We start from the raw sequence: 21,665 nt of genomic DNA, 5'->3' as shown, positions 1-21,665 counted from the left end.
AAAGAAGTTCTCCATTTGGATAGAGAAGTACCCAGTGTAGCCCCTGCCACTTAGTCTGCATGTGGCCTTCACCTCTGTCTGGCACATGTATAATCTGAGCCTCCATTATTCCATGGTCATGATATACTCTTGAGCTCCTCCTGCCTACTGCATCCTTGTGGAAAATAGGATTTTGTGGCCTAAACTAGCTGTTCATGCAGTTCCTTAAAGGAGTGCTACATTTCTGGCAACCTTTGAAACCCCCCCTACCCATAGAATTTGAACTTTGCAGCTGACACACTTGCCCATCCGTCATTTGAAACAAGTGGTTTGGCATCATTACAGTGAGTATCTTGGAAAATGTTTTTGGTCTTCATTACCTCTGCTTGCATGATCTCAAACCTACTGACCATCCTATGTAGGAAGAGTTTTTTTTTTTTAAATAAGAAACATATCTATTAAATTATCAAAATTTAGTTCGAAACATTATGCATCATGTAATTTAAGTCATTCTCACATATGTAGTGAATATTTTGTGTTTCCTAAGATCAGATGTTCTTTAGGACCAATGTATGTTTCCTTATGAAAGTGGTTTCTTTATTGTCCTCAGCCTGTCCAACCATCTTCCTGTACTCCTCATTTTTTCACCAAAATAGAAGCTAGAGGAGGGGTGAGCAGGGAAGAGAGAGAGAGAGAGAGAGAGAGAAAGATTCACATTTGATAAGGTCCACCAATTTTGGTGTCAAGCCACTGAATGTCTTTTAACTGAATGCCATCCACTGGGGAAGAAATAGCCAAATTATTTGCGTGTAAATATATATACATCAACTCCAAGGTCACACAACAGTGGGAAAAGTGCAGCCCCATAGTTTGGCAAAAGTTGTTTCTGTCCATTGTATCTTGAACGAACACCATTCAGCTAACAGCCATGTTGTATCTTGACATGTTCCCATTCTGATTTAAATTTAACTGAGTGCAGATGTTTAGAAGGACAGTTTGTCTCCTTTGCTCTGAGGGTGGAAGGTTATGAGATTACCAAGCTAAGTGGATTGTCAATTTTATTATCCCACCACTGCTAGAAAGTACTGGTATGAGTGACCACTCTGAAAAGTGATTGCTTTCGAGTGATTTCTTCAGAAATGTCTCCTTTGCAGACATCTATGCAGTGGCCGTATAGTCATTGGCCACAACTTTATCCAGCCTTAGTCTGCTGACAGGGTCACTGGGATTTGGGCCTTCTTTGATACTTCTGTACTTAGACTTGTTCTACTCTACCTTTGGCCTTTTGTCTGTCCTCACTTTCCTTTTATCCTGGTGGAGTTACTGCTTGGAATTCACTTCAGTCTTAGAACCACTGAGGTGGTTTCCCTGTGTTATTATAACATATATATTTATGTTGTATCAGTTGACCTACAAAGGAAACCCTCTTTGGTGAGCCCAACATTCACTCCTGCCATCCACCTGTACTTGGTCAGACCACTCCCTACAGACATAGCTGTTTGAGTTCTATGTAAGTCACAGAGACGTTATTATTTGTTGTTTGAACCCAGCTGATGTCCATACCTGGTAAGGTGTCTGCAAAATATCCCAACTAACAGCTAAACCAAAAAGTAAAAAGGTGACACAGACAAATCAGTTGGTAAAAACTACAAGAAAAACCTAGCTGAGCTAGAGTTTTGACTATGCGATACCTTAAACTTCCTGTAATAGAGATCCATGAAATATATGCATATAATAATTTACTAATTGGTTTGTGTGTGTAACCTTTTTACTTTTTGGTTTAATTGTTAGTTGAGATATTTTACGTACACATTAATGGTTATGGACATCAGCTGGGTTTAAAGACCCTGTGTTTCTAGAGTATAGCCAAACAATCCATTTATACAGTGTTGACAAGGTCATAAGGCTGAAACTTGCATGTCCAGAGCTAGTGGTATTTGGCTTTGTTAGCCTGAATCTATCTATAAAGACTTTTAAAAAGGAAAAAGTCATGGACATTCAGAAGCCATATAGCTGAAACACTTGATGTCCTTAATGGGTCATTTCCATATATCCCATGGGCCTTTATTACAGGAGGTTTAAGATATCACACTGCGAAAACTCTAGCTTGGCTAGGTTTTTCTTGTACTGCATTTAATTTTTCAGGAACTTTCTTGAACTTGGATTAGTTCCACAAAATAGGTAGCAAGGACATCTTTTCTGATTATGTTTTTCCCTCTGAAGATTTTTATTCTTACTATCCTGCCCCATAGCTCAGAGAGTTCAGAGTGATAAATTCCTTATTGTGCCCCACAATCTCTGTTCAGCTAGCTGTAAGAGTACTTGAGGGACCTGGAGGGGGTGGGTAGGAGTGAGCAGCCAATTCTGGCTTGCCTGTCTTGGGGGGGTGGGGGTCAGACTGAGCTTGGTCAGGAGGTTATGCATATGCAAAAACAAGAATACATCTTCTCAAGGCAACAATTTAGGAGCTTACAAGGCTGCTGCTGCAGGATGGTGGTAGATTCCCAGCAGCAGTATGATGCTGCAACAGCATCCTCAGTCTCATTCTCAGCCCCAGACATGGGTTTGGTTATGCCTGAGGAAAGCTAAAGCGGGTCTGGTAGACCTAGTGAATTAGGACAAGAGCTTGAGGTAGTCAACCCATCTGCGGGGAGAAGTAAAAAAAATGTTTTCATTTTTACTGATTGTAGTTTCCAGTCCTTTCTCTTTTACTTACATCTATTTATTTGAAGGTTAATAATACTGAGCAGATATTTTACTTAGATGTGTGTGTGTGAGGTAGTGCGCATACCCTGAAAACACATATATTTCTGAACATACATACACACATGTATGCATAATAATGATTCAAATATACATATTTGCATAAGCATAAATAAGCACTCACACACATAGGTATATATTTATGTTTTAGGAATATTTTAGGAATAGCACATTTCAGGCATCAGCAATCAGGGTTTTACCCACAGCTGCTGTGGTTTGATTATAAAGACAACTGAGTACAGAAGCAATGTGTTATTCTATACCAGGTGAAAAACTGATGCACAATACAAGTGGACATGCACAGCATTAATGCAGGAATAACATGATTCATAAACAGTTGTACCATGCTTCATGGCTAGCAAGAGACATTCATTGCAGTTATTGAAGTGAACAAGCAGAAATGAGACCACTGTGCTTACCTGGGAGCTCCGCTTATGATTTTCCAGTTGTACCCTCACAGATGTCTGGTGGAGAAACATTGGTTTATGTTGTCACTGTCAGCTATATAGAGCTGTTGTTGGCACTACTGCTAATGTAGCACAGCAGCACCTTAACTAATGCAATACATATGAGTACTGGTATGCAGGACTTGGTAATGCATGCAGCATGGTTTTAAAAGTTTCTGTATTATGTTGCTAATTCCAGAGTAGTTGACCTAACAGCAGCTGTACACACTATGTACTGCCATCTCTGTACTGAACACTGTGCAGCTGTGCTCATAAATGCAAGTCTTTGTGAGCAGACAGGCTCCATACTTTGTGGCGTGCACAGTACCACAGTGCATTGCACCCTCAGCATGACACTGTAACCCCAGTGCTCCCAGTATGCTTTTCCTGATCTCCCCTGCTGTGCAGTCTCATCCTGCACAAATACCCGCCATGCACACACATGTGCAACTTATTGTGTTTTGCATTGTAATCCTACATTTTACATATAGCAGTATTGTACAGATAAGTTGAGTTATGAGAATTGGACCAGTATAGTTCTGGGTTTGATTCTGTCCATTATTACTTGCACATTTTGCAACTCTAAGCAGAAGTTTACCTAGGAGTTGATACCATCGACATCCTTGAAAAGAGACGTGTGTGTGTGTGTGTGTGTGTGTGTGTGTGTGTGTGTGTGTGTGTGTGTGTGTGTGTGTGTGTGTGTGTGTGTGTGTGTGTCTATGTTGAGTCTTTCGGCTTTTCCTGGTTAGGGGTCGCCACAGCGAAACTCCGGTCCGCTAATGATTGGTAGTTGATTTTTATGTGCCAAGTTACCAGTCCTGATGCACAACCTACAACGAAGGTACGCCCATTCACGCATGTCTGAAAACTCATTTCACTGAATCACATTTCAATGAATGTAAGTACTACTTTTGGGCAAGTAAAACGTATATGCCTTTTTCCTCACTGTAGTGTGATCCTGGAGTTAGTATATATAGTTAGGGGGGGTGTAGGGGGCACAGCCTCCCACATTGTGGGGGGTGTGGTGGGCATAGCCCCCCACCTACTTGGCTTTTATATTTATGAATCTCATTTCACTGAAAGCTAGCAACATAAAACTAAAAGTAGGTGGGGGGCTATGCCCCCAACACCACCTAACTATATATACTAACTCTAGGATCGCACTACAGTGGGAAAAGGGAATATACATTTTATTTGCCTAACAGTACTTGCATTCAGTGAAATTAGTTTTCAGTGATTTGAGCTTTCAGTGATTTGGTGCGAGTGCTTTGAAATTCAGTGAAATGAGTTTTCAGTGAATCAAAATAGACCTATATATATATATATGTATATATATATATATATATATATATATATATATATATATACATATATATACATGCACACAAAGATAACACGTCCTGTTCTACTCATGTAATAGGGGCACAACCTGCAGTGCTGTGTACCCTTATAATACTATACATCCCCCTGCCTGAGCATAGCTGGCATTGTACTGTGACAGGCACAGCCTGTTGTTGTGCCCTCTTACAGTTTGTACATTTTCCCCCCTCCTGGACACCTCCACTGCTTTTATTCACTGTAAGGTGCACAATAGTACTATACTCTGCACTTTACATGCTGTACTCCCCTCAGATGTATGTACTTTTGTCACTGAGTGCACTGTAGAAATGGACAACTTACTAAGCTACTGGTCATTGTGCCTTTCATTTCATTCTTAATACACTGAACAAATAAAGATAGATGCATGACACCTTTTTGTGAATTCCATGCAGCGCAGTGTTGAAGTAAAAGCCACTGTTACATTTTATGCAATGTATAGAGGGCACGTGTGCATAATGCTTTCAAGCTTGTCTGCCTCCTAGCTTGGATTAATAATAATATTATTTATTTATTTTTTGTTATTTTAGCAGAACACATAGTATTGGTACAGGTTTGAGAACTTGTATTCATAAGATTTTTTCCCCTATATAACATAGACTGTATTTTACATTAGGCAAGTCGATATGCAGCAAATGTTGAGCGGTTGCACCCTCAAGTACACCAGTTTCTAAAAGAAGGTTACTTGACAGAAGAAGTCATTCTCGACCACATTCCCAAATTGCTGAACTGTTTAAGAGACTGCAATGTTGCAATTCGATGGTTGTTACTCCACACTGCTGAAACAGGTAAAGACCTATCCGCTTGCTGATAGTGAATTTTTTTGCACTAATCTTCTTTAATCCATAAATGAACTGTCGTCATTCTGTTGTGAGTAAGCATTAAAATTTCAGTATAGATGAGACAACATCACATTACCTGTAATTAGATACTGTGGTCTTGGTAACATAGGTGTACTATAAATTTCATTTGGCTTCTTGTCTGTTAATACTTTTTCAGGCATTTCCTACATTTATGCTTACATCAGCTTTGATCACTGATGAAAAGGTAAAGAAAAGTGTAATTTAACAAATATATATATATCTGCAACAATCCTAAATCAGCAGAAATTATCATCCTTGCTTTAGAAACATTCTTTCCTGAAGAATTTTTAAAGTCCATCAGTAATTGTAGAAGTTGCAAGTACTCAATAGCCAACTTAACCACAAAGTTGTATTCCACTTTGTGTCACCGCCGGATCAGAATATCACAAAGTATCACAAAGTGCGGATTACCAAAGCAGGACTGAAAGTAAAAAACAAATAATGTATACCTACATCTTGGAATTTTGGGTAAATCGCTTCAAATAAATTTTTCTTGTAAGCTCTTGTGCAGAAAGACAAACTGGTTGGATGGGTGTATTTCAGTCTTTTGAACGCTGATGGCTGCCACTTGAATTACCAAAGAATAATATTCGGGGCTGAAAAATTCTGAAATCTATAATATTTCCTCTATAATCCTGTTCAAAATATGAAGGGGACAAGATGTTCATAAGAAAAAGTTTCTGTAGGGAATATAGTTCAGTGACATGTGATAAAGCCGATTTCAAGGCAACTAGTCTTCATAGTAAGGTAAAGATGCTACCAACATGCCCTTCAGGTATTCATAGTGTAAAGATGCAGCAGTTTTCCAGCATTTCAGTTTGATGTTCTTGTATATTGTTTTTGGAGATTGTCATTGTTTTTTCTTAAGTTTAAAACATTTGAAAAAGACAAGTTATACAGTTAAACCGTTGAAAATACCTTCAGAATTGGAATTGGTGTGTATGAAATGTGGAAAATGTAGCTCCTGTACAGTTGTGTAGCAGAGAACTCAAGAGATGCTGTATAGAATTTCACATTACAGTTATGTAACTCTGTTGGAGTTAAGTAACACAGAATCCCTTGAGACATTCATTCAGTGGCAGTGCATATAAAATAAACATGTCTGACTAGAAGTCAGCCATGTTATTTGTCCTCCATTAGTTCTCAGCATTCATTTACTAAAGGAACATTTTTATGTCTGGTAGCTAGACTAAATATTTGTCAGCTATTTGATGTAAGTTGGTGAAATCACTTCCCACTTTCATGTAGTCTTTGTGGTAGGAAACGGTATTTAATGGTTGAATGGCAGAAATGAATACTTAAACTTTTAGTAGTGTGCTCCATCTGTTGTAAGAGATTAAGTTCATAAAAAATATATATGTAATAAACTTTTTCAGTAGCTTTCTTGACTTCTACTACTGAAGTACAAAGTTTGAGTTTTAAATGTAGTTTATCATGTTAGAACTACTTGTACGTGCTTCATGAAATGCCAGGATATTAAGAGGAATCTGACCTTTGTGACTAGCTGGATTGTTCCCTGTCCTCATAAGAGGCAGTCACTGATGCAGCTAGCAGAGAACCAACTAGTATAGCAGTATAATGACCATTTCATTCATACTGTTATACCTTCTTTCTCATACTGTTATCTTAAGATGATTGTTTTCCCCCCAGAACAGTACCTTGTATAGGGCTTGTGAAATTACATATTTTTTGTCTGGCTTGCTTCTCTGTTCCTCTGCTTTATTCAGATTTTTGTAACATTTCCGGAACATCTCCAGTACCTCTGTAGGATGTCTGGTTATTTTTTTCTTGTAGGATCCCTAGGTTTGGCTACAACTCTTTATATTTTCTGTTGTCTGTGTCGCTGTGCTAAACATCTTTGTGTTGTTTCATCATTGTTAGTAAATTGTTATATATTGTCCAAGTTCTCCCATATGATCTTTGAGCTCTCTGCAGTTAGCACTTCTGCAAGATTACCCTTCTTACTATCTATATCCATAGTTAAGAGAATCCAGTTTTTTGATTTTTGTATTCTGTTTAGACCAAACTTTGTCACTCCCTATAAATGTCTCGTATTACTACTTTCCCATATCTCTTTCTGCCTTATTTTTACCTTAATTTTAAAATCCATTTTTGTTTTATCCCACTTAGCAGTTACGCCTTCTGAAGTAATTTATATCTTCCCTAATAACTCTTGGATTGTACCTACCACCCTTTCTTAAATTCCTTTCTTTTTAACAGGTAAATGGGTCATGACCCTGCATCTTTATCTTGTTTTTTATTGACTAGTGATCTGATATAGTTATTGGATGTGTCTCAAAGATTTAATTACATACATGTGCTCCTGTGAAATTTGCTGTATGTATTTAATTCAGCCCAGTTATTGTATCTTGGGAAAATATGTACACTCACTATGTGAGTTTTTGCTACTGAGGCCACATGCTGCATATTCACATGTATTTCTTCAGAAATCTACCTACTCTTGGTATATTTTCCCATTTAGGTTCCCCCAGTGCATCCTTTTTGTTGCAAACCAGGTTCCAGTCGCAAATACATAATCCTGCTGAAAGCTCCTCATTTCTTTCAAAATTTGTCTTAATGGCAGTTTTAAGTGGAATGTAAAAACACAGGGTCTGTATTACAAGACGAAAGAGCAGAACCGCGAACACCTAAAGAACAAAAAAAACTGAACCTTGAAGTGCTGTTTGTCAGATCGCGGTACAATGAAGATTGAAATATTTGCCCTTTCCTCGCTGTAGTGCGATCTCTGAGTTGGAATATCTGTTTAGCAGGAGGTGGGGGGAGGAGGTGCAGCCCCCCCACAATAGCAAGTTTGAGGTTCCGTTTCGCTCTTTAGGCATTCACGGTTTTAATTTTTCAGTCTTTTAATATAGACCCAAAAACACATGCCAGCATAATCTAAACTAAACTTTGACACCTTGCAGCTATAAATCTGCCACTCTCCTTTTTTTCTGTTGCTGACTGTCTTACTGTTTTGTTTGTTTGTGTGATTATTTATTTTACATTTTGTTAACCATGTTGGTTCACTGATCCAAGGCCATTTTCAGACATGACCCCAGGCCATTATGGCATCAAGTAACAAAAATTATAGAACTAACACAAATGAGACAGTAACGTTATAGAATAATATATGTAACAATGGGCATTATGTATAACAAAGGGTGTTATGTACAATTCAGCCTATGTAGTAGTCACTCCAAGAACTTGCCCACCACTATGTACAAACAGCAAAAGAAAATGTGTGAGTTCCTAGCTGTGCAGGAACATGACTGTCTTTTAACCACAAGGCAATTTCTACATGTATTGTTTGCTAGGAAGTCTTATTTTAATGATTAGGTGAGAGGTGCAGAAATTATTACCCAGTGTTATTAAAACAGTGATGCTGCATATTTTCAATACCATGCTTTTTTATGTCTTTCAGAATTCGATCAGTGAAGATATTTTTCTGATTTCTTGTGAAATTTCATTTGAGTGTGTTGGAAATAGTGTGACAAAAGCATTTTTGGCTGTGACTGAAGTGAAGGAATTTGCTAATGCGTAGGTAGTAGGCATCATTTAATAGTTTGAATACATTTAGATTAGCTGATTGTGAGATAGTGGTGTCCGCATAGTGGGCTGAGGTGTATAGGCCTAATTTGTTCTCGATCTTTTGGATTGAGTATAAGTTCTGAATGGACTTAAGGCTAATAAGAGGAAGTGAAAATTCTAATATAGCTAATAGAAACCTGGTAGCTATCATATTTCTTGCTTCTTTTGTAAGGAAACAGGATTAGGAAATCCTGTTGGCTACCTTGAGTTGGGCTAGGACCCCTTGACTGTACATTTCTGCATGTTGGGATTAAGAAACAAACCAAGACAATGTTGCTGTAAAGCCACAGAGAGTAATTTATCTTCATTGTTGATTATATGACAAAACACAGAGCAGGCAAATCTCTTAGGATTGCAGATGTCATTACACTGGATTTTTAGAGTGCAAAATGAGTTTGTTATCCATAAAATAATTTCAGATTCACTTGAAGTCCTCCTATGTGGCAGAGTTGTTGTCCTTTTCATATTTAACAAATCCAGTGATTTCTCCTTTGCGTAAAGGAGTTTAAATTTGGAATGATACATAGGGAATTATTCATGAATAGTGAAAACAGATGGCCTAATGCAGATCCTTGTGGTACACCTATGAGAGGCATACCACTAATTTTGAATGCCCTGTTTTTTAAGTAATTTACAAATCATGTACACACTTCACAATTAAATATACAGCTTTTTAATTTGGTTATCTGAATGTTGTGATCAACATATTCAGATGCTGTTTTAAAATCAATAGATAAGGCTTGTGTTCACTTTTTTCACCATTATTTGTTGTATCATTGGTAAGTGAGAAAATGCAGCAGTGTTGCTGTATTTGGGCTTAAGTCCATACTGGATATCAGAGAGGCTGTCATATTGAGTGATGGATTTTAAACTTTGCCCTTATACGATTTCTTCCAAGAAAAGCAAATGGGTTCAACGTTAACAAGTGGCTGTTGGCTTTTTCAGTAAAACACATAAGAGATGCTAGCCTGAAGAGTTTTGGAATAGATTTGGTGGTAAATTTTGGACTGAAGATGTGTGTCAGCGGTACAGCTAATAATTCTTTTCCTAGGTGTAGTAGTTAGGGGTGAATTATATATAAACTACTATTTAGATTACAGTGGCATTTTGCTTAGGTGCTCCTTGATCTAGACAGTAAGTACTATTATTCCCCTTTTCACTTAACCTTGATATTCTGCTGAATATCTGTCCTGAAGTCCTTGCTTTGTCAAATTCACATGCTTCTTGTGATCCAAATATGTTCGTAGATGCATAGTAGGCTAATTGCCCCGAAGGGCCATTTTAAGCTTAGCCAATAACTCAAGGTTAGAATCAAACTCTGTAATGTGCATATATAATGTGAAAACCTTAACCATTATGCCAAAGCTAACCTCGCTGTAATACTTACACTTGTGCCTTACACATTTTAATATAGGTCAGTATTCTTTGCTTTTGTCTATAGCTGTTAGACTGTTCGCATTCCAAGTTAATGTTGTCAAAGTAGCCATTCTGATAAAAAAAGTTCTACTTTGTCATATTATACATGAGAACTCTTTTGAAAAAATAAATAAATATATACATATTTAGATAGATTGAAAAATGTGTGTGTGTGTGTATGTGTATATATATATATATATATATATATATATACCCACTTATGTGTGTGTGTGTGTGTGTGTGTGTGTGTGTTTCCGTCTTGCAGCCTGGTCTTGTATGTAGTTGCTTCCTTTCATCTTTTAACTCATGTCTCATTTAAATACACTTTCTGCTTTAGTAAAAACACTCATGAAAAACAAAATAAAAAAGCTCCCCATCCCCTTTTGTCACACACAAAACATGTACAACTATGTATACCTTCCAAAAGGAAGTATATCCCAAATAAAACCCTTTGTCCCAAATTGATGGTTGAACCCACAGGTATTGCCTGTACTAAAATTAAGGTGAATCATACCAGTGCATTTGTTAAAACCAGTGTTCCCACCTACAGGTACTGCCCCAGATGTAAAAAAACAACTTACATGCTTTCGGTAAACTTTAACTTTTGTTCTTAAGTACACTGGTTAATCTTTAAATTGTGCACTTGTTATATTTATGACATTTCAAGTAGTAAGGCTACAGTGGGAGCAACTGTTTGTAAACTATTCACTTCCCACTGTTTCAAGCTTCATTTCTTAATGTATTTTTTTTTATTTTCACTGGCCTGCTTTATGTGTCTGTTTAAGTGGAAATTTCATTGTACCTCATGGATTTCACTCAAAACACATTGTTCAGACCTCTCATGATTAATTGTTTGCACCTGCAGGCTGCATGTTTCCAGTCTAGGTACTAGTGGAGAACCTCTGGTCATTAATAGCATTTTTCATGTTTTTATTATTTTTTTATTTTGTGTAAGTTAAAAAAATTGTCTATTACTCAAACAAAGAATAATAAACCAAATGGTCACCTATATAAAACAGGAGATGTAATTGCATTTTAATTTGATAGGTATATATAATATAATCAGTACATATTTACATTCCCCTCCCCAGCAGCAAGCAGTTACAATGTTATATTAATTTAACTTGCTTCCTTCTGCCTTTCTTCTCTTGTTACAACACAGAGCCTGCGTACTACTTTAACAGTAATTTAACATACCAGCATGTACAACTGTCACTTATAAAACTCCTCATCTTATTTGAAGTACCTGTGACTGCATACTCTCCTGAACTACTTTCAAAAAACATGCAGGCAGTTTACATCAGGAAACTCTTATAGAAATATTACTAAGAAAATAAACTGTTTCACTTGCAAATACGTTTTAGTCCATTCAATGTACTTTAAACACAAGAGAAGAACCAAATCTCAAAAATTGTTGTTCTCCATAAAACTTTTTTTGTAGAGGGGTCAAACTCCCTTGCACCCCACCCCCCAAACTTATGTACACCAACTTGAATCTCACACCTGGATTTCAACATTCCATTTATCAGGATAAACATACTTATGTTTTGCCTGGAATACAGTAAATATGGTCTTCCTACATTTTAGTATTTTTCCCTTCTGCCATAATTTGATCAGGAACATCTCTTTCCATTGGTATGATTGTATATTTGCAAATATATTTCTTGGTTGCTTTTTAACGACCACATTTGGAGCAGATATATGATGTACCCTCTCAACTAACAGATCTTACTGGCTCCCTGTTAAAATGTCGGCAGTCAGAATGCCGAGTGCAGATAAGCTGAAAAAAAGACATAAATACAGGAGAAGAGTAAATCTCAAAAAAAAATCCCTCTTGTCCTTAAAAGTTCTTTTTGCAGGGGGAGGCTTCCTTCCTGTAACCCCATACCCCCCTGAGTTTATATATATCAACTCCTAGATTGCCATACATCAGAGAGGTGGGAATATTCTGAGAAATGGCCTCTTGGACTTTGGTATAAATAAGTCCAATCTTTTGGCCATTTAGTCTCTGTATTTCTGGACTTGCTGTAGCAGGTCCCAGTATTTCAAATGGTTACTGATCTTACTGTGTGTCACCTGTTCAGTTGCTTATTTGTACTTTTGCAACACTAATACTGTTCAATTCTTCCATTTTTGGTATGGCAAAAAATTGGTTTTCTTCATGTTGTGTCTTCTAACCCTACTGTTTGTTTAGAAATATTTCCTCTTGGGATGCCTCATGTTCATCCTGTCCTTCCATTACTTTATTCTCTGATTTCTGCAGTTTCATCAGTTCCTCGAATGCCTACTTAAAGCTTGTTTTTCCATCCTTTTTTCATTTGACTTTAAAATAAGTGGAACACTGGAAAAAATACATAAACACCTCTGTGTGCATTTAATTTATATTTCTGTCCAAGTTCTTTGAAGCAATCTCCTGTACTAAAGCTGGGACTGTGACTGTTTTTACTGAACAGCTCTTAATTTTTTTTGCCAACTTTTTCTTTTTTTCTAGTTGATTTTGTTACCCTTTCCAAATGTCTTCTTTGTTGACATCCAGGTATTGTAATTACTAGCCAATAAACAAATTTTACAAAAAGTTTCTCCGTTTTCACACTGGGAGGGCTGTAGTCAGCCTTTTTCTTAGTCAGCAGCCATTTTGGAAGTCCCTGTGTATTTCCACTTTTAACAAGAATGTGAAAAAAATTCAAAATACAGTAGAAGTACTGAGCAGGGTAAGTTATAAGCTTGCATCCTATAAATAACAGGTCTATATTAGAAGATCGAATGTTTAGGTGATCGAACACCTAAACATCGATCTTATAATATCGAAAGCAAAAAAAGGTGAATGGCCTATTTAACGCAGGTAAAAATTTCCCTTGGCCGTTTGCTGGATTTTGCCCTTTCCATACTGTTGAGCGATCTCGGTCTTGGTATGTTTAGTAAGGGGGGGTGTGGGGGGATGTAACTTGTTTTTTTTTTTTTACTGGCCAATGTGCGTGTTTCCCTGGGGGGGGGGGTCGATATTCTTAGGTTCGATATTAGATTGATCACCTAAACATTCGATCTTCTAACATAGATCCTATATAACAATAGTACATAACAAAAACATGATAAAAGTCATAAATGATAAAAATAGAAAAAAATATCATTCCACCTCAGTGAAATATTAAGCCACCTTTCACCATAAAAGTGTCACCCTAGTTCCAACTTTGTTCCAGCACTTGAGCTTTTTCAGCAGGACAATGTTTCTGTAAAAATATCCCAAATCATCGCTGCTGTTAGTGTCTCATTCCCTGTTAATGTACAAGTTGTGTATTTATGGGTGATGGCCTAAATTTCTCAAAGCAAGGCTGCTTCTGCAGTTTGCTCTAAATAGCTTCAAAGATAATGAAATTCCTCCAGATTATAAAAGCAAACTTAAAACTTCTTCCTAATAAACTTGCAATTGATGACATAGCAACAAGATAGGCAGCTTTTCACATAAGGTGCTGGGTGCACATTTCCAGTAGTGGTCACACTGACTTAAGAACATTTTGTAATGATACTGTGATATATAAAATGAAATTACCTGTCAGGGAAAAAGTCATAATTGCATTTATGAAAATTTGCACAGATGTGTCATCATATGATCCCAGCCTAGACCCATCAGGTCTTCACCCCCCCCGACACTGGTTACTCTTTCACAAAAACAGGAAAGTAATGGATTCCTTATTTTTTCAAGGCCATATGAGTACTTGAAATTCATTGTTTGACATCTAGTGCACTGCTTTCAGATACCCATCTCGGTTATTGAAGCTCTAAGAAATTGTGCCTCTTTCTCAAAGGATTTCTACACTAAAGAGTGCCTTGGGGAATCCATTTCTGTTTAAACAGGCTGTGTTCAACACATATTAAACATAGAGCCAAACCAGTCTATCAGATACCTTCTCAACACCCTTGCTTAATACAGCCAGCAATGAATTAACAGGTTACTGTTACTAACTCCATTCCTTCTTACAAAGATGAGAAAAAGTAATGGATAAGTTGGGGAAGAAAATCTATTTCTTGAGTACTTTTAGCTTTCAGGATTTTGAACTGCCAAGTAGGCATATTAAAGTTTTAGCTTGTGTCTTTTTAAAATATGCAGAGGTTGTTATCCTTCCTTGTTCTGAAGTAAAACATTCATTAAATGCTTCTGTGTTAGCTGTTGCTTAGGTGACTAAGCATATTTTGAAGTGTGGTTATGATGATGCTGACTGTTCCTCTAGTTGCCACATTTGCATCATTTTTAATGAGATTTACTTGGCTCCATTCTCAGTCTTCATGACTGTGGTAGTCTCCCTTTTATTTGGCCCTTTTGCAGCGGAGGTGCTTAATAAGGGTCTGAAAGGGGGAGACTGATTCTAGGAGTGACTGATTTTTTTCAACCCTTCCCTCATTTAGCAGACCAACTAATAGCTTTCTCTCCTGCTCAGCCTTCTTTGCCAGTTAACAGTTTAAGAAACATACAGTAGATGGGGTTTTGAAAAAAATGGAAAGTATGTTCAAAAATTAAAGGAAAAGCATCCAAAAATCAAGGACATCATCCACCTGTTCAGGCTGCACATCCCCCAACCCTGGCAACCTTTCTGTGTCACAAAGACTTTGTTTTTGTTATCAGATATTTTCAGATGGTTAGGGTCTGAATATAATCCAAATGTAATATTATTGTCAGTGGTGGTCCCTTCCCCATTCTCAGGGGATGCCTTCCTGCCCAGAGAACCAGCTTTGTCTCTCTTTCTCAAATTCTGCATGGAATTAGTGTCTGTCAATCTTGTAGGCAAAGTTTTTTTATTGAAGGATATTTTTAGTTCCCCAAAAGAATGATCCTGTAGACCAGTATCAATCTTTGTTTTCTAAACAGGTTTGTCAAGATTCCAAAGTTCAAGATGATGTCACTTCAAAATCTTGCACTCTGATTTCACAAGTAGCTGTCATGGTAAAGCTGAATCTGAAGGATGCTTATCACATTCCTATTGCCAACCATTTCAGACATTTCTTATGATTTGCTGCATCTGACTTCCATTATCAGTTCAATTTTCTACCATTTGGACTCTTCACTGCACCAGGGGTATTTTTATTGAAGGATATTTTTAGTTCCCCAAAAGAATGATCCTGTAGACCAGTATCAATCTTTGTTTTCTAAACAGGTTTGTCAAGATTCCAAAGTTCAAGATGATGTCACTTCAAAATCTTGCACTCTGATTTCACAAGTAGCTGTCATGGTAAAGCTGAATCTGAAGGATGCTTATCACATTCCTATTGCCAACCATTTCAGACATTTCTTATGATTTGCTGCATCTGACTTCCATTATCAGTTCAATTTTCTACCATTTGGACTCTTCACTGCACCAGGGGTATTTTCTAAATGCTTAACTCCAGTTATTACTTATTGCGGACTTCAGGGCCTTCATATTTGTCCATATGTGGACAATTGTCTTATTTCCAGCTGCCAGAAGTCTCTAGGAACTGTTCAGGAATTTCTATAGAAATCTTTTCTCATCCCAGTTTACAGTTTTCCTGAATTCCTCTAGCCCAAGCCAAGCATGTGCAAGGAAGTTCCTAAGGAGTGTAGGGTACATGATATCTATGATAATCATGTTGCCCTTTGCCAGAGTGCACACGAGAGAAATACAGTGGTACCTTGTATGTATCAGGATTCATTCATCATCTTAACCACTTGGCTTTTCAGTTCTGTGATTTGTAAAGGGGGAGGTTGAATGGTTGGTAGACCAGATAGGTTACAATCCAGATCTTCCATTTTCCCTTCCGATACCCCTCTAGTCAGTCATTCACGGTGCTTCAGATATGGCCTGGGGAGTGGTTTCAAAAAGGTTAAAATTGCAAGTTCGGTGGGATCCTGCAGACAGACAGAAGCACATCAGTGTCATGGAGATGTTGACTGTTATGAGTGTTTTAAAGGCCTTGAAGCATCTCTGGTCCCCAGGACCTCTGCAAGTGTACACAAATAACACCACAGTGACTGGTTCTTAAACGGATTTTACCCTTCTTTCTAGACTGGCTGTGATAGCCTGGGAAGTGGCTTTTCATTCTTTATGCATTCCTTCGGAGGATATCTTTATTACAGACAAGGTCAGCAGGACTAGGGTAGACCTCCTTCCATGTAAACTTCATCCTTGGATCTTCCAAGAATGGATCCAGTTGTGGAGAACACCTCAAATAGAGCTGTTTGCTTCCTTTCAGAACAGACAACTAAAGAAATTCTGCTCCAGGGTTCCCTGCAGTCAATTGCAAGACCAATGCTTTCTCATTCCCATGGATAGGAATATTTCTGTATGCCTTGCTACGCTTTCACCTAATTACCAGGGTTCTTCTAAAGATCAGTAGGTACTCTCCAAAAATGGTGGTAATGACTTGTCTTCTGGGAAAAGCAACAGTGGCCCTTCCTTCTTTACAATCTGGCCAAGGGCAATATCCACAAGCTTCTCCACATACTGGTATTACTCTCACGGGATGGGGGGGCTGATGATAATCCCCAGTCTGGAATTTCTTCACCTAACTTCCTGGATAATAGAATTTTGTTACTTTTTAGGCAACTTTTTTGTAGAATGTGCAGCAAATACTAAAAAAGGTGAGAAAACCTGCTTAACAGGAAATTATATATGTGTAAGTAGAAAATACTTTTTTAGTTGATGCCACTCGAAAAACTAGGACCCCTTAAAGGCATGATTGCCTCTGGTTCTTAATTATTTGTGTGAATTACTGTCCAGTGGCTTGTCGTACTCTTCTGTCAAAGTACATTTAGCAGCCATTTCTGCTTATCTGTCCTTGAGTCCCCCCTTTCTAACAATGCTTAACATATTGTACACCATAGCTAGCTAAGAGGTTTGGTACTTTGTCTCCTATCTGCCATCGTGATATTAAGCATATCTCTAGAGTATTGATGCCTAAAGAGAAGAACCACCACATATTTCATGCTGCAAGTTCAGCATAGACAGGCTGAAATGTATTAGAGACCCCTTTCACTGCATCATGAGATCCACATTCTGAAGCAACGGGATTGTTTCTTCATAGCCAGTGGAATCAGGTGGGAAAAAACAGTACTGCCTTGGCTAGATAGGGTCAGTGTTAATTTTGGTCTCACTTCCCTTCTTTTCTGTTTTGTGCTGGGGAACATGGAAGAGGGTAAGGAAAGCATACAGACACAAACCTCTCCAGTCCAGGGAAAATGTGTGCACTGCCCAGGCTTTTCTGTGTATGCTGTGGAGCAGAATTTGTTTAGTATGTTGTTTGGAGAAGCAAAATATCTGTATCTGATCCACCCAGTCTGTCCACTAGTGGCACTGAGTCTTTCATGTAGAGCATCCATTTGTATGGGTCTGCTGAGGTCCTGTTCAGTGGCCTGTGATGGAGTGTTCTCCTAATGGTGTGTATGTAGCTGTCAGTAAGAATTTGAATTTAGGTTCATAGGTAGGTACTAGGCTATCTGCCCGAGGGCATTTATAAGCCTAGCCAGAGTGTGTCGGCTTTCGCCACCCCATTGATTAATTAACTGAACCTCTGTCAAGCAGAGCCAATGAAGTGATCCCAGGGATGTATTTTCTGTTACCCATCCACTCGTCAAGGTTTCTCTTGAAGAGTGTTAGTAGGGGCTCTGCCTAATGTAGATAGGAATTTTGTTCCAAAGCATGGGGAGTCTCTGTGACAGGAATCTATCCCTCCAGCATGTTCTATTTATTGTTGTGGTGAGGTTTAGCTCACTAGAGTCCATGACTCGCAGTGACTTGGATTTCTTTAGGTGGAGCCTGTCCATCAATTCTGAGTTGGACATGGCTTTGTAAGTCAGGCAGAGATCACCACTGAGTACAGCCGGACTTTTTTCAGTCGGTCTGCATAGGACATATGTTTGAGGCCAGTAATCCTCTTGGTGAGGTACTTTTGTGGTCTTTCCAGCTGTTGCAAGTGTCTTGAGAGGTACATCCCAAATGGGGCACTTTTACTCTATGATGGATCTGATGAGTGACGAATAGAGGGGCACTATAACCTCTTTATTTCTAGATGCGAACCCTTTAGTAATTAGAGGGGCCACATAGAAGGATTTCCTAACTACTTTGGCAATATGATTGTCAAAGGAGAGATTACTATTTACCTGGGTTCCCAGATCTCTTATTACCTCTTCTGTATTAAGGGGGCTGCCACCTATGTGGTAATTCGTGGGTGTTTTGTTTTTCCCAAATGGGATGACTATGCATTTTTTGGCATTTAGTTTGAGGCCATGACTTTGACACCAGGTGTCCGTCTCAGTAAGGCTCTTTTGGAGGATGTCCGTGTCAGCCGGAGAGACAATTATGGCTCCCAGTTTGCAGTCATCGGCAAACTCGGTTAGCCATAGTCCTCCTGTGTTTGCCTGTACGTCTGAGAAGTATATGCTGAACAGTAGAGGTCCCAGGACCAAGCCTTGCGGGACACCACTTGTGACTGGTTTAGTGTCGGAGCTGGAGCCTGCTATTCTTACTGCGTGAGTTCTGTCTGTAAGCCAGTTGGCAACCCATCTTGTGACATAGGGGTTTATGTTCAGGCTGGTGAGTTTTTCTATAATACCTGAGTGAGGAATGGTGTTGAACGCCTTGGCAAGGTCAAGGTAGGCTGTGTGAACCACCTTTCCCTCGTCTATGGCCTTGGTAACTATCTCAAAGAAGTCATCCAAGTTTAGTAGGCATGATCTGCCCTTAACAAAGCCAAACTGGGTCGGGTCAAGTATTTTGAGGTTCCCAATGGCTTTGTTAAAGAGTTCCATGATGATGCGCTCCATAGCCTTGCAGACCAGGCTAGTCAGGCTTATGGGGCAATAGTTACCAGGGACAGTTGTGGCCCCTCCTTTGTGGAGCGGAATAACCATTGCTGTGTGCCATTTTGGGGGCACGTAGCCTGTGGAGAGGCTGAGGTTGAACAGCGTGTTTAGGTGGGGGGTTAGTTTGTTTTGTAGTTCTTGCAAGACGTATCCTGGGACACTATCTGGCCCCATTGACGCTGTGTTTTTTGGCTTTTAAAAGGGCTGTTTTCACGTGTGTGTCTGTGATCTCCATGACACTACACTTTTCTGGTATTGTTGTGGGCCCTTTTGGAGGTGAGAGGAGGGTGAAGTTTGCACTGAATCTATCTGCCAGGATGTTGGCAATATCAGTAGGTTCAGTATATTTTGTGCTATTTTGCACTAGCTCAGAGCATATCTGTGAGTTGCCCCTTAGATTCTTGACATAGCTAAAGAAGGCTTTGTGGTTACCTTTCAAATCCTTGGCTGTTTTTCTTTCAAAGTTAACCTTGGATGATTTTATGAGGGACCTTAGTTTCTTACTGATGCTGATCAGGGATGTCTTTCCTTCTTGGGATTTGCCTTTTTTCTGAACTAGTTTCCTCCTTTTATTGTATAACCTGTTTATGGCAGGGGTCCATCAGACTGGTTTCCTTCTCTTAGGGGAGTGAGTCTTGGTTTTGCTAGGGATGGCACGATCCATGCATCCTTGTAGGTGCTCAGAATGCATTTGTAAAGGATTCTGCATATTGGGCAGCATTATCTTTTAGCGTGGGGGCTGTGAAACTTACCACCTCTGTCTTAAGTAAGGTGAAGTTTGCTTTAGAAAAGTTTTTCAATGTGGTTTTCTTGGTTGGGGGTGGTGGTGGGGTGTGGACATCCAGAGTGATTAGTTTATGGTCTGATCTAACCAGTGACTTGTTGACCTCCAGTGCAGAACACCTGTCGCTCATGTTGGTGATGACCAGATCCAATATGTTTTCTTCTCTGGTAGGGGAGTTTACCAGCTGATCCAGGGCATTTGAGTTGATAAATTCCAGGAAGCGATGAGCCTGGGAGATTGTAATCAAGTAGTTTTCCCAGGTAATGGTAGGGTAATTGAAATCGCCCAATATCAGGGTGTTCGGTAGGGCCTTCATGTTTTCCAGTGTCTCCAGAAAGGTAGAGTGGTGGTCCTGGGTCATGGAAGGTGATCTGTAGCAGGCCACAATTTGCATTGCAGATTTGCCCGATGTTAGTTGCACATGGATGATCTCAGAGGTATCATGCTGCGCCACCAACCTGGAGGTGTAGATATCCTTGATGAATATGGATACACCCCCCTCCTTTTGTGCTTCGGTCCGTGTTCTGTGGCCGAAATGTGTGGTATGAGTTGTAGCCCGGTAGTGCTGGAGTACTCTCTGGAGCCTTGAACCAGGTTTCAGTTACTGCACAGATGTTGACGTTCTCCATACTGAGGAGTGCTTCGAGCACATGCATTTTGAGATTTAAACTTCTGGCGTTGAGTAGCATAACCCTCATTTTTTTATTTGTGCTGTTTATGGAGGTGGGTTTGACTTTTGAGCCTTGCCTAAAAAAGGTGCTATGGGGGCAGCAAGAGCCTTGGCCAGTATTCGAAAGCCTAGAGGCGACAGGTGCAAGCCGTATCTTGCGAAGCAATGCGGCTTGTCGAGCAAGTCGTCCCAGGCTGACAGACACTGGATCCCCTTTGATTGACACCAGCAGCTTAACCAATTGTTGAAATTGATAATTTTTTCTTTATACTGAGGTATCATTCTTGGTGAAGGCAGGATGCTACTCAGGGTCAGGGTCATACCTGCCTGGGCTACATGATCAGAGAGCTCTTCCATGTCTCTTTTCATGTAGTCCAGGGAGGTACGTCTCAGGTAATTTACACCAACATGAACAATGACAGAGTCATATTTGTATCTGGAGTGACCTGAGTGCTTGTGTTATGTGGCAGATTCTGGCTTCCGACAGGCAGCTAACAGTAACGTTCTCCTTGTCCAGCCTAGTGAGTAGGACATCAGTGTGCCTGACTATAGAGTCACCAATTACTAGTGTGTTAGGTTCACCGATTACTAGTGTGTTAGGTATGTTATTTCGCCTTAAGGGCTGTGATTGTGCAGCACATTGATTTTGTGTTTTATGTGTTGTCTGGTTTTTGACGGGAGATGCAGGTTTTTTGGGTGTCTGCTTTGGAGCTCTCAGATGCTTTTGCAGGTTTTTATTTAGAGCTTCCGAGTATGATTTAGTGCATGTATGTGTATTTTTTGCCAGTGCTGGTTTAGTAGGTCTTTGTGAGGCTGGAGGTGTGGTGCAAGTGTTCACCTTCTCCTCATGACTGTCTTTTCCAGTCTTGGGTGGAGAGACCTTAGCCTCCAGTTTGGCTGTATAATTGCATCTCTCGCATATGTTAGTGTTTTGTGGTAGGAGGAGAGGGTTAACTGTGTACATGAGGCA

General features: G+C 39.2%; 1 protein-coding gene across 1 annotated transcript in view; it reads left to right on the top strand.

Annotated features, from left to right (window-relative positions):
- The window catches only part of WASHC5 (WASH complex subunit 5), a 1,015,994-nt gene that overhangs the window by 304,605 nt on the left and 689,724 nt on the right, over window positions 1–21,665 (top strand). Inside the window, exon 8 of the mRNA XM_044066602.1 lies at window positions 5,182–5,353. Within this exon, the coding sequence (XP_043922537.1) occupies window positions 5,182–5,353 (172 nt within the window). The remainder of the gene's footprint in view (window positions 1–5,181; window positions 5,354–21,665) is intronic.

This window comes from Protopterus annectens, chromosome 3.part1, assembly GCF_019279795.1.
Source record: "Protopterus annectens isolate FY-2018-M chromosome 3.part1, PAN1.0, whole genome shotgun sequence".
Classification (NCBI taxonomy): domain Eukaryota; kingdom Metazoa; phylum Chordata; order Ceratodontiformes; family Protopteridae; genus Protopterus; species Protopterus annectens.
Note: the sequence above shows the minus strand (reverse complement) of the source record. Positions and strands in the feature narration are given on the sequence as shown.